Here is a 12,859-nt window from a genome sequence, read left to right as displayed (position 1 = left end):
TTCCGACCCCCCCCAATTCTTTTTTTCTGGGGGGGGGCAGCTTTCCCATTCATAACTGAAGTTATAGAATGCATGGAAATCTTTTGGCAAGTCTCCGATCTGGATATGCTGGAACCGCGGGCCTCCCTGGCTTTTATTTTCCTTTTAATATGAGCACCGGCTCACCAACGCGCTTAAGGAAGATCCCGGATACTCAAAGAGGGCGGATAATCACAAGAAAACTAGCAGGTTCCTTCTCTCCCTCATTCCCCCCTCCCAATCCAGATGAGGAAGTTTCAAGAAACCAAAGACTGCCGGGGCGTTTGGTAGAAGATTCGTAACTCTCCGAACGTGTGTTTCACTTGGGTGTAGCGCGTTTACATTCATTCATTCATCGTCCCTCCCTCTCCCTTCACTTCCCCCGTACTATCACCGTGAAGACTGAGATCAAGAAAGCGAAGGCTTCTCTTTGGGACCTGGGTGGAACTCGAGGCTTGCTCAAGCCCATTGCCGAAGAGGCAAGGCCTGACAACTGCAGTCATTGTGCAGGTGCGAAAGGGAAAGAGACGGCTGAGATCCCCACAACCCATTTTACTTGAGAGTCAGCCCTGTACCGACAGGGTTAGAGGCACTGCTGCTCCATAGAGCAAGAGGACTGTTGGTTTCTGCAGTGTGTGTTACAGAAGAACCCCCAAAGAGAGAAATTAGGCTCTCTGTACCTGGTCAAAGCTTGGGGTGGGGGGAGAGCAACAGCTTCGGTGGGTTCTTAGGCCACCTTGGAAAACCTAAGGAACTAAAGGAACTAACCCGATTTTAGCCTCCATAAAGAAGATAGAGAGGGATGAATCCAAGACTTTAGGCTTAACAGCTTTGTGGATCGGGCTGACAGGAGCTCCATCGTCTCCATTGATAGATGATAGGTAGTAAGGAAAGGGATAGGGTTCCACTGCTATCCTGGAAACAGGAGTGGGGGGTGGGGAAGATTTCCAAAGCCTTCCTTTCTTTCTCTCCTTCCCCCCCTTAAGCCAAGCAGCTGTTTCCCCTCGAAACTTTGCTTGCCGCAGCTTCAGAATCAGAGGCGATGTCTCCTGTGCGCTGGTGGGGGGGGGGGGGAGAAGAGGGAAAGACGCACGAGGCCATCCAGATGCGAAGCTCAGCTACGGCTGTGAGGAGGCATTCATTGTTCGCCGCTGCCTTTCGGATGGCTGTAACATCTCGAGACTCCTGTCCAGGCTCTCCCTTTTCCTCCTGTCTCATCCCAATGGATACAGATAGAGAGAAGATATATAGATCCCCACGCACAAATGCGGAGGGGGGGGGAGCCTTCTTAAAGTTGGAGAGGGCGCGTTTATAGCTCGGCGCTACAAGCAACAGCATATCTTGCTGTTCAAACCCTAACCTTTGCAGTTAGAGTCGATTCAGTGGGTTTTCTTAATTTCCGGGTGCCTTCCTCCTCCACCTCGCCTCCCCAACCCCTTTCTCTGCAGAATTCCTGGGAAACTGTGTGTGTTGGGGTGGGGGAGGCTCAGATTTTACCTCGTCATGCAAAACGGCCCTGGAAATTAATTTTCTTAAGAGTGAGACAGTCTTACTTTCTTTCTCACTAACGCCTTTCCCTATACTGCCAGTCTGCATCAGTGGGGCAGAGAGGCGCGGAGCTCTTGAATGAGAAGAGGTTCCTTTCTTCCCAGGCGCGCTGCCCACCCTCAGTTTCTTACTCTGAGGATTCCCGGTGGTTTTCCTGGAGCACAGGGATGCTTTACATCCTTGATACTTGGCAGGAGCTACTGAAAGACAGCGAGGCTTGTGCTTCAGATCGGGTTTTAGCTGCAAATCGATTAACACTTCCATCCACACACTCCAGTTGAATAAAAGAATTTGGGACCCCCCCCCCCCCAACTCACATACACACAGCAGAGGGATTCGACTGGGCTTCCTTCCTAGTTCTGCGTCTGGGAGGGGGGTGGCTTGCCATTTTATTATCTGGGGTTGGTGGCAGCTTTTCACCGAACAGACCTAAAATGTCTTTGGAAAGGTTACCTTGCTTGGCTAAACCTTGCGAAGGGGTGGGGAGGGGAATATTCTCCCCTTCTGCCGCGGGGCCAAACCGGAGGCCGCTAGGGAGGGGTTAAAGTTGGAGGCGGAGGAGTCATTTGCTTGGCTCAGAGAGAGCGGGCAATCTGTAGTCTGAGACCTTGCTTACGCACCGGTTCCATACACCAAACGTCTGAATGGTAACCCTCCCCCTCACACACGTAACTAATGCTTCCCCCTCTCGAAGTCTCCTTATGGGGGGTGTTTTGAGGGAGAGATAGCCAGCGAGAAGCTGAACTTGCCCAGGCTACAAGAAATTCTTCCCCAGAACAAGCCAGGCTCTGCAAAGCATCCTTCTGACCCACGGCAACCTTCCCTCTTGCCCTCCTCCTTTTCTTCCTTTCCGTGACTCTGTTGCCTCCTCTCCCCCCGCCTTCCCCCCCCCCCAGCAGTCATCTACACGCAGGGCAATCCTGGCGTGGACTCTGGGAAAAGAAGGGACCCTCCACCTTGTGCGCCTGCACGGAGAACAGTGAAAAGTGGATACATTTCGGGCTTATCTATGCTTTGTTATGGGTCTGACGTGAGACCACGTCCCGATCTCTCTCTCCCCCCCCTTCCAACCCCTTCCCCCTCCCCCTCCCCCTAATATTTCAGGCAGAATTTCAGTTAAAAGTGTTACAGTATTACGGGGCTGGAACTCAGGATAACCACACAAGCCCCAAAGAAACCTTAGTAGCAACAACTTAACTATTGGCTGGAGAGGGAGAAAGAGAGAGAGAGAGAGAGAGAGACGAATAAGCGAGGAGGAAAGAAGAATCCAATCAAAAGAACGTGAGTACTCTCATTGTCCGAGTCGTTAGCAGCAAAATAGCAACAAATAAGCACTAGTTTTTAAAAGCAACAACAAACTTTAAACCCTCGGGAAGGAAAATATCAGACGAGGAAGATTCCCCTTAGCACACAATGCAAGGGGAAAAACCGCCCTTTTAAAATGGTTACTCGGTCCTGTCCACGAAACCCACCCACCACAATCATCTTTAGGTCTCGAGAATTCCCATAGTGGGAAAAATTAGCCCCATTTATTCTCCTTAAACAGCCCGAACGGGTTTCCAAATTCTATTTATTTCTTAGGGTCCCTCCCCTCCTTCCTTTTAAAAAAAGGGAAAAAAATCCCCATCCGCAGGGCTTCCAAATCCTTTCCTTCAGTCGCCAGCGCTGCAGAGCGAGCTCTCGGTTGGCTCCGAGCTCCGGATTGTTTAATAGAAAGATTTATATACTAACAGTATTATTTACTTTGGGAGGGGAGGTGGCAGTCGGAGGGTATGCTAATTAGCTGGAGATTTTTTTTTGAGGGGGGAGAGACGGGAGGTGGGTGGAAAAGGGGGTGGAATATCAATTTTTATTGCATCACCTGTCAGGAGTGTCCAATCAGCGTTGGCTTTAGGGGAATTAATTGATGAAGGTGTCTCCGGACGAGCTCACTTCACTCTGTCATTTGATTTGGAGCAAAAGCAGCGGCGGGAAGAGCGGCCCTTCGCCTCTCCTCCTCGTCTTCCAGTCGCCCCCTTTCCTCCACATTCCTTCATCCTAGCTGGGCGAGGGGGGGGGAGGCAGTCAGCCAGCCAAAGGGCACAGGTAGCCAGCCAGCCAGCCCTCAGTCCCGTCCTGAAACATCGGGGCCAAGCGAGCTGATTTCCCCTCCAGGCAGTTTTCCAGGGCATGTTTCCTCCCTCCTCCATCTCAAGCTCTCCATCTCTCTCTCTTTCTCTCTCTGCTGATTCTTCCTCCCCCCCACCCAAAGTTTGATCAGGAATAACAGGCTTTGTTCTTTTTTTTTCATTCAGCAGAATGCCTTGAGACCAATCCAGCACCTGGCTGAGGATTTTTATAGCTTTCTTTTCTCCTCTCTCCCTCCTCCTCATTGGGAGGGTGGTGTAGATTTTCGCCCCCTCCCTCCCTGCTGCTGCTGCTGCTAGCCGTCCTGTGGGGCTGGGGAGCCCCGCCAGCCTCCCTTTTTATGCTCCCCCGGCCCCAATGCTGGGAATAATTTAAGACGCGCCATGGGAGACTTGAAGTCGGGCTTCGAGGAGGTGGACGGCGTGCGGCTGGGCTACCTGGTGATCCAGGGCAAGCAGATGTTCGCCCTCTCGCAGGTCTTCACGGATCTGCTGAAGAACATCCCGCGCACGACGGTGCACAAGCGCATGGACCACCTGAAAGTCAAGAAGCACCACTGCGACCTGGAGGAGCTGCGGAAGCTCAAAGCCATCAACTCGATCGCCTTCCACGCCGCCAAATGCACCCTCATCTCCCGCGAGGACGTGGAGGCGCTCTACACCTCGTGCAAGACCGAGCGGGTGCTCAGGACCAAGCGCCGGAGCCAGGGGCCGGCCCCCGCTTCCCCCGGGCCCGACCCCTACGCGGCTTTCTGGAAAGACGGCGGCAAACTTTGGCTGGGCTTGAATGGAGCCGCGGCGCCCAAGAGGAAAGCGTGGCGGGCGGCGGCGGACTCGGGCGCTTTCCTACCGGCCTCGGATCTACCTCACATTTGGAGCAAATCCCCCGGGCAGAGCTCGCCGGGACTGGCCCGGTCGCATCGCAAAGGGGTGGCAAACTATGAAACTGGCCCGCTGGGGCCCCGCTACGTCTCCCTGGCTTCGCAACCGGCTTACTTTCGGAGCCTGCTCTGCTCCAAGCACCCCCACTACTACTACCACTCATCGGCCGCCATTGCCAGCCAGCCCAAGCTCGCCGCCGCTGCAGCCTCCGCCGCCGCCGCGAGAGGTGGCCCGCTGGCCCTGGGGTGCCGGGCCAAGCGGAAGAAGGCCGTCGAGGGTGGCTCGCCGGGCGGCTGCGGGAGGCGCCTGCTGCTCCTGCCCCGCGCCTGCAAGCTGAAGGGCGCCCCGACCCCGCGGCTGCCCGGCTTGAGCGGCTTCCTAGCGCCGGGGCTGCCGACGCACCCCCACCCGCCCTTCCCGGAGAGCTACAGCAGCGACTCCGAATCCAGCTCCTACTCGGACCCCGCGGCCAACGACTCCGATTTCTGCTCCAGTTTGTCCAGCACCAGCAATTCGGCTTCTTCGGAGGAGGAGGAAGAGAGCTGCGCCTCGGATTCCAGCGAGCTGAGCTCCGATGAGGACGACGACGACGAAGAAGAAGAAGACGACGAGGGGAGCAGCTCCGAGTCGGACTCCAGCTCGGGCTCCAGCCAGGTCTCGGTGCAGAGCATCCGCTTCAGGCGCACCAGCTTCTGCAAGCCGCCCGGCCTGGCGCCGGCCGCCCTCCTGTACCACCCGCACTGGGCCGGCCGCGAGGAGCCGGCGAGGGTCATCAAAGCCGAAGCGCCCGAGGAGGAGGACTGGAGCCGCTGGGCCCCCAAACCCGAGCCGGGCCTGGCCTGCCTCAAGCCGGGCGCGTGCTTCGCGGGGCTGGCCCGGGGGGGCTGCGAGGAACCCCTCCCGGCCGGCGGCTCTCCTTCCCCCTCGCTGGACCCCGCCGCCTTCCCTTCGCCCGGCCCAAAGCTCAGCCAGGCTTCGCCCCAGCCCAGGTTCCTGCCGGAGGCCAGGAGAGGCGGCCCCGCCAGCCCCCCGCCTCTCCTCCCTCCTCCTCCGCTGCCAGCGGAGGTCCCCGCGGCCGCCCTGGGGGGCTTGCCCAGGGAGTCCCCCGAAGCCCCCGCCCGCCCGGACTGCCGATGGTCCCCCTGCTCGGACTGCTCCTTCTCCCAAAGCCCGCCCGAGGTGGCGGCCTCTGTGGCTGCCGAATGCCCCGGCCCCCCTGCCCAGCTCTTGCCTCTTGTGCCCATTGCCCAGATCAAAGTCGAGGACAGCAGCTCCAACGCCGAGTATGGAGCCCTCCCGCTGCCCAGCCCCGGCCAGGCCCCGCTCAAGTGGGAAGCCCCCCAGGAGCCCAAGCTGGAGGCCGACGGCGGGCCCTCGCCCCCGGCCAGCCCCGGCCAGCCGCCCCGGGAGGACCCGCGACTGCCCACCAAGGAAGACCCTGCCTGCACTGACGAGCCCCCCAGCCCCTCTTCCAGCCCCCTGCCGCCGGCCCCCCCAAGCCAGGCCCTCGCCGCATGCACTTTAGGCACCGCAGCCGCTGCCAAACCCGAGGATGGGGAATACAAATTTGGAGCCAGGGTGAGGAAAAACTACCGGACTTTGGTGCTGGGCAAGAGAGCCGTCCTCCCCAGCCCAGGCCCGCTGAAACCAAATCTGAAAACAGCCCGGAGCCCCCGGCCGCCCCCGGGGAAGCTCCTCGAGGCCCCTGAAGGAGCACTGGATGACTTGGCCGTTCTCAACCGGCGCAAAAGGGTGGCCAGCGCCGTCGCCTCGGCCGTGAAGAGGCCCTTTAACTTCATGGGCAATTTTCCCTGCCCGCCCTCCTTGGTGGTTGGCCTGGATGGGGATTTGTTGCCAGCCTACACCTTGAACACAGCCAAGGATGCCCAAACGCCTCCCAAGGCCCATCCTGTCTGGAAATGGCAGCTGGGCGGGGCAGCAATACCTCTTCCACCCAGCCACAAATTCAGGAAATTTCATTCATGAGTGAGATTAAATGGGAACACTACTTTGTTATTTACACCGCACCCGCCCCAGTACTTCTTTTCCTTACGTTTTTGAGAATTTACCCTGGATGGCTTCTCCCACCAAGATCCTATATTTCACAAGATTTTTTTCTTTCTTTCTGGCTGGGAATCCTGATTTATCCTATTTTTAAGAAGACAAGAAACCGGATTACTATTTTCTTTGCCATGAAAACGACTGGGGGGAGGGGAAGGGGAGATCTAACATTCCACAGACTACTTCAGGAGAAAGACTCGAGTTTATTAAGAAAATATTTTTTTTTAAGAAGCTCAGTGAAATCTGCTAAAGCTGGAACACTTTACTGTCTCAAAATGCTAATAATGCACCCGGTACCTCAGTTCAACTGCTACGAATAAATGTTTGGAAAAGGTTGAATGATAACAATTCGAATGAGCCATTAATATGTATGCACTAGATTTCGAACCTGGAAATCTAAACGTTCAATTCCGTTCAAGTTTGGTCAGTGAGGAGGTTTGCACAGTGAGGATTCACTATAATTGGGGTGGGGGAAGCAGTCTGTGGTCAGGTCTAAGGTCTTTTCCTCTGTTCTATTTCCCTGTCTTCCCCCCCACAAAAGCAATTCCACTCCCGCATTTATCGAATGCTGGTAGCGGGGTGTGTCTTTCCAGCACTGGGAAAGTTGCCTCATGGGCCTACTCAATAGATGTGGAAGTATATTGGAAGGTAGAAAGAAAGGTATGATACAAAAACTGTAACCTCAGCAACACCCCCGCCAGCCTGGGAACGAGCCACCCTTTGCAACAGAAGTCCTCAGGTTGGGTCACTGGTGTCCTGTCTTGGCTACAGTAGGCGATCCAGCTTGTCTTGCAGCTCAGCCCTCTGCACCTTGGCTTGGGAAGCCCTCTGAATTCAATTGGGGCCTGCTCCCAAGTAAACGAGCATAGGGACTGCAGCCTGAAAATCGCTGGAATTGTGGTGGAATTAGGTGTAGCCATGCTCATATGGAAAGGGTCATGGAAGGTCCACAAAACTTGAACCTTCCAGATTTGGAAAGATGGGGGTGGGGGTGGGGGAAGGACTCTTACTTCTCTTGTCCCGTTGGAGGGAATCAAAATAAAATGCAGTAAGAAAAATCCAACAGGATGAATAACAACAGAGGCCTCAGCAGAAGGAATATTCCCTAAGGCCAACCCCATACTCTTGGTGGCTGTTTTAGCACCCAAACTCAGGCGTTTAAACCCCAGGAGATGTCACTGTTTTTCTCTCTATCTCTGGAAACTTGACTCCCCCCCATCTTTGTAGCAGGAGCATTTTTTTTACTGCACGTGACAATCAGAGGCAATTGTCTATATTTGCACTTAATCTCGAGATAGTTGAAACAGGCCGACTTCTAGAGTCTAGCCTTTGGTAAGACATGCCGGTGTAATATGTTGTGATAATGGAAGCAGTAAATCAAAATGATGGAAATTTGCACTGTTGGAAAAAGCATGCTTTAGCTTTATTTTCAATTAAAACACTGTTTAAAAAAAATGAACGATTTCATACACTTATTGCAGGGTTAACCATTGTTTCCTGGTTTGGGGGTGTGTGCGTGAGAGAGGGGGAGGGCCGAGTGGAAGGAATAGGCTTCCAGAGGTTGATTAGTGTTTCTTATGCAACTGTGATGAAAACAAACAAACAATATAGTGGTCAATATTGATTGGGAGAGAAGGAGAGAGGCCGAAGGCAGGAAGCTTGGCAAAATTGCCCTAGATACACCTTGAAACTGAAGGTTTGAGAAAAACGAGTTAGTGGAAATGCTGAATCAGCATTTAACTCCTGCCTTTTCCTTTGCCACAAAGTTCTGATTTGAGCCCAATTCCTCCTCCTGATTTAAACATTTTCATGGATTCCATCCATAGAGTGATTCCAGGAGGATATATTGGTTCTCTTTGACACAAACAAATTTTTTAAAAATGAAATGTTTACTCTGGACCTCAGAATCAACATGCCTTAGCGGAATTTGCTTGCTATTGTGTGTGTGTTTAAACTCTTGTAATTTCTGCCTTATTCCTACCCTTCCCCACTCACTCCTCTTTGTCTGTCAGTGGGGTCCAAATAGACATTAGTTAATGTCATACACACACGCACACAGCATTTTCTTCTTTTTGTAGAAGATTCTGCTGCAGGAATACCTGCAGCCAAATATGTTTAGAGAGACTATAGTTTTAACGGAACCCCCCCCCCTTGGTCTAACACAGGTTGCCCTTATCGATTGGGTGCTGGCATGCCCTGCTTGCCATGGTTCTCCAAAGGAGGGGAGATCCGTTGGCCAGAGACTTGGGTGTGTGTGTGGAGAGGCACCAGTTACAAGCTCGTGTCATCCAAATAGGCTCTCCCAGCCTCAGGAGTAGCCACCCTTCCCCCTCTTCCTTCCTAAGCCATGGCTTGGTTGCAAAAGCTCGTTGCTAAAACAGCCGTGGAAGAAGAGGCAAAGTTGCCAAGGCAGGTCGCTCCTCCCCTCCCCATGCTTAGTGGACTCTCTCTGCCCATTTCCAATTGGCTTTGACCACAGGGCTCACAAGGCCAGGGCGATTCAGTTGGCCCTTGAATCGCAAATGGCATGAAAGATTTGCAATGTGTTTCAGAGAGCTGTTATAGTGTGTGTGTGTGTTCAGGCAGCTAGAAGCACACGCACACACACACACCCCTTTTAAAATTCAGTGGCTTTTAAGAAGTAAGAAATATGGCGCCTTGTTCTAACCTCGGCTTCTGTAGATCAGAGGGATTCACCCATTGCAGTTCACAAGATCTGCGTGAAAAGTATTCAGGCTTAAAAAAACAACCACGAAACAGCTTTTTGGCCTACTTCTACCCCCACCTCCAAAACCTGCATCGTGAAAATGGCTCCCCTTTAAAAAAAAACCTAAACAACCCAATAATTTTCACAAGAGACCATCTTCACTTTAGCGCAAGCAGTGAAAAAATGCATTTGATTTTGCTGGTGGGAGGAGATATTCAGTGTTGCTGTATTGTAAAGAAAATGCAGAGAGAAAGAGGAATGTGTCAGATCCTGCGAGGTGTTTCCCGGGGTACCGATTAACAATTCTTACCAGTCCAATTGAATCTTAGTGTACTAAGGCCACTAGGCTAGATCCACTTTTGAAACAGTGGTTTCACAGCTTGCCTTTCTTCAGAGCAATCCCATTCACTGCCACCCTCAAGATTACATGGTTTGGGGTTTGCAGTCCCCATTACGGAGCTGTTTAGTTTAGATATGTGTCTTTGTTCGCAATCCATCTCTTCCTAATAATACACGTCTTAGTACCCAGCAGAGGACATACCCAATTCCACCCCCAATACTTGCGTATTCCAAGTATTCCAGATCTCATTGTATAAACCACCACAGCTTGGGGCCAAAACAAACAAACAAGCAAAAATCTGCCATTCCACAAAACCCAAATAAACACCCAAGACAATGGTGACTGGCGTTTCAAGTGTATGCCAGAGGTTTCTCTGCAATTCCAGGTTACTAAGAAATATATGGAGGAGAAATGTCTCTTGAAGACAAAGGGAATGTTAGACTAGATATCTAGCATTCAAAAGGGAACATGTGTAGATGCCTTTCAGTAAAACCAGGCCTATTGGCTTAAACGATGTAACACTCAGTTTACAACCCTTTCTTTGAAAAGCGATTGTTGTTTTCTTCCAGTCATTACTTGACCACAGCGTTATGTCAGCGCTATGTGTGTGTGTGTACATTATAAACATTAGGTACTGTGTGTGTGTGTTGGTGGTTGGCAAGCTGGTGATGCCTGATCCATGAAAAGTGCTGTTCAGTCATTCTCCTGGTGACTTTTGAAATGAACTCTGAACCCCTCCCCCCCACACACACACACACATGGATTTGGGTGCCAATAAATTTTACCTTCCTGCAGAAAGAAGAGCTATGCGATCATGTTTTGGTTTCACTTTACACGTGTGAGTGTGTTAGAAGAGTTGTTCGAAAATGGCCTTTTGGAAAGTCAGAGAGCGCACAGGAAGCGCCTCTGCTCGCTGTGGTTTTTTACGGTTAAGATGGCTCGTGGGGGAGGGGGGAGTTCATGATTCAGCTGCAAATCTGTTGGGGTGGCAAAAACTTTCCTTAAAAGAGTAGAAGCTCGTAGAACCATTTCCCCTTCCAATAGCGGGAGGACAAAGGGAGGGAATCTACCTTGCTAAATCGCCCTTGCAAACATCAGGCTCGGCCAAATCTCCTCTGAAGGATTCCAGCAAAAAGCGTGTTTAAAGAAAATACGATTGAAGGGGCATCTGACGGTGATCACGGGCTTTGTTGGTTAAGGATTTCTCTTTGTCCTGTTTGTTAACTAGAGTACTTTCAAAAGATTTGTATGCAGGCAAAACGATGCAAAATATAAATTATTGACAACCCTGTATGTTGCAATTTGTGCGTGCGTGCGTGTGTTTGTGTGCGCCTATTCCGATATAATTATTTGCGTTGCCCTGGCTTTCCCCCTCCCCTCTCCCTCTCCTTTTCAATCTGAGGCGGCCTCACAAGCCCCAGCGTTAAAAGGCCCGAGATGTTTTGCATGAAGCTCTCACAATAGGGGTTGAGAGAATTGACAGTTTCAAAAACAAGGCGCCCTGTCCTTTCCAGATGCCGTGACCACCTCCCTCCTCCCCCTCCTCCTCCCCCCTTCCCTTTTCTGCACCTTCCCTCGCTGCTGGTGGCTTTAGGGTGCGTTGCAAATATACGGCAACAGCTGTGTTTGTAAACAGGGGTAGGGGGAGTTTGCTGGGAGCCAGCAACGCAGGATTCCCCCCACCCCACACCCCGACCTTTGCAAAAGTGTGCCTGGTTGGGGAAAGAGCAGTCCTTCGGCCCGAGCATTTCCCAGCGAGGACGAAACCGGAAGTGGATCTGTGCGAGGCCGCAAGCAGGCCTTGGGGAGGGGGCTTGGGTCGGTGTCCCCCCCTTTTGGTCCGCAGCAGTGGCCGAAAACCTGTTTCCCCCCCCCCGTCGCCATCTTGCGTGCTTGAAAACAAACTCCTGGTGGTTTCCCGCCCTGCTCGGCCTCTCCTTTACGCACGGGAGGTTTCGCCTTGGGTTTGCCGCTCTCCAGATGCACATTTCCCCCACCCGATTTCTCCAAACTCAAAAAAAAAAAAAGCCCCCCGTGCAGAGTTTTGAGCATTCGGATGGGGAAAATGTGCATCTGGAGAGCTGCAAACCTCCCCGTGCGTAAATGTGTCTTGCGTCTCCGGCCTTCCTCTTCCTCTTCCCTTTCTCCCTTGCCTCGAACGCGTCGCCGACTCATTAGCCGAAGGCAGGAGACCCACTCGGAGGCGGCCTTTCTGCGGCTGGGAGCCCGGGGGACGAAGGACCCCCCCTTCCCCCCGCCACCGAGCGGAGGCCCCGGGCCTACTTGGGCCTGGCCTCTCCAAGCCGGCCCTTTTGTCTCCCTTCCTCCCTCTCGGGCTGCTCCCAAACCGCGGCGCCTTCCTCCTGGCTAGGCTCCACTCCGGCAGTTTTGTTTTCCGGGTCGCCCGTAAGGGAAGGGCATGACCCCTCTGGGGTGTGTGTGTGTTTTTTCTCTCCCCCTCTTTGGGCGAAAACGCACGGTCGCTTGAGCCTCCTTTCTTCCCTGTTCCAGCCAGAATTCAGCCAGGATCGAACGCACGACCGTGCGTTCGATCCTGGCTGAATCCTGGCTGGAACAGGGAAGAAAGGAGGCTCAAGCGACCGTGCGTTTCTGTGTCTTCCTCGGTCCCATCCCACCCACCCCCCTTTCCCATCTTGCCACAAGTCGAAGCTCTCCCCCAAATACACCCTCCGGCCGGCTCTCGATAGCTCTACTCTTTGCTGAACCGAAACGCTCCCGGGTAAATAAACCTCCCGCTCTGAAGGGCGAAGCTCCTGTTTCTTTTCCAGCCCTGCGAGCAAGCGGGCAGTCAGCTCCCACGGAAGCCAGGAGCCCTTCCAGGCAGGGTTTCCTGCGCCGATCCTATCGATTTCAGGACGAAGCTGTATAGGGTCCCGCTGTTGGTTTGAGTTCCGGGACGATATTCCCAGTGCCAAGAAGATAATTCACAGTGGGTAGCCCTGTGTTAGTCTGCCTGCAGTAGTAGAAAAGGGCAAGAGTCCTGTAGCACCTTAAAGACTAACAAAAATATTTTCTGGCAGGGGATGAGCTTTCGTGAGCCACAGCTCACTTCTTCAGATACCCGAAGAAGTATCTGAAGAAGTGAGCTGTGGCTCACGAAAGCTCATACCCTACCAGAAAATATTTTTGTTAGTCTTTAAGGTGCTACTGGACTCT

General features: G+C 53.0%; 1 protein-coding gene across 1 annotated transcript; it reads left to right on the top strand.

The window, feature by feature from the left end:
* The first annotated feature begins 3,996 nt into the window (after positions 1–3,996).
* Positions 3,997–6,592, top strand: SKIDA1 (SKI/DACH domain containing 1). The gene has a single exon (XM_056857659.1). The coding sequence runs from the start codon at positions 4,077–4,079 to the stop codon at positions 6,558–6,560; it is 2,484 nt and encodes an 827-aa protein (XP_056713637.1). The 5' UTR covers positions 3,997–4,076; the 3' UTR covers positions 6,561–6,592.
* Positions 6,593–12,859: the final 6,267 nt, after the last annotated feature.

The sequence above is a fragment of the Euleptes europaea genome, chromosome 11 (assembly GCF_029931775.1).
Source record: "Euleptes europaea isolate rEulEur1 chromosome 11, rEulEur1.hap1, whole genome shotgun sequence".
NCBI classification, from domain to species: Eukaryota; Metazoa; Chordata; class Lepidosauria; order Squamata; family Sphaerodactylidae; genus Euleptes; species Euleptes europaea.
The sequence above is the reverse complement of the archived record's forward strand: the minus strand, read 5'-3'. Positions and strand labels throughout refer to the sequence as shown.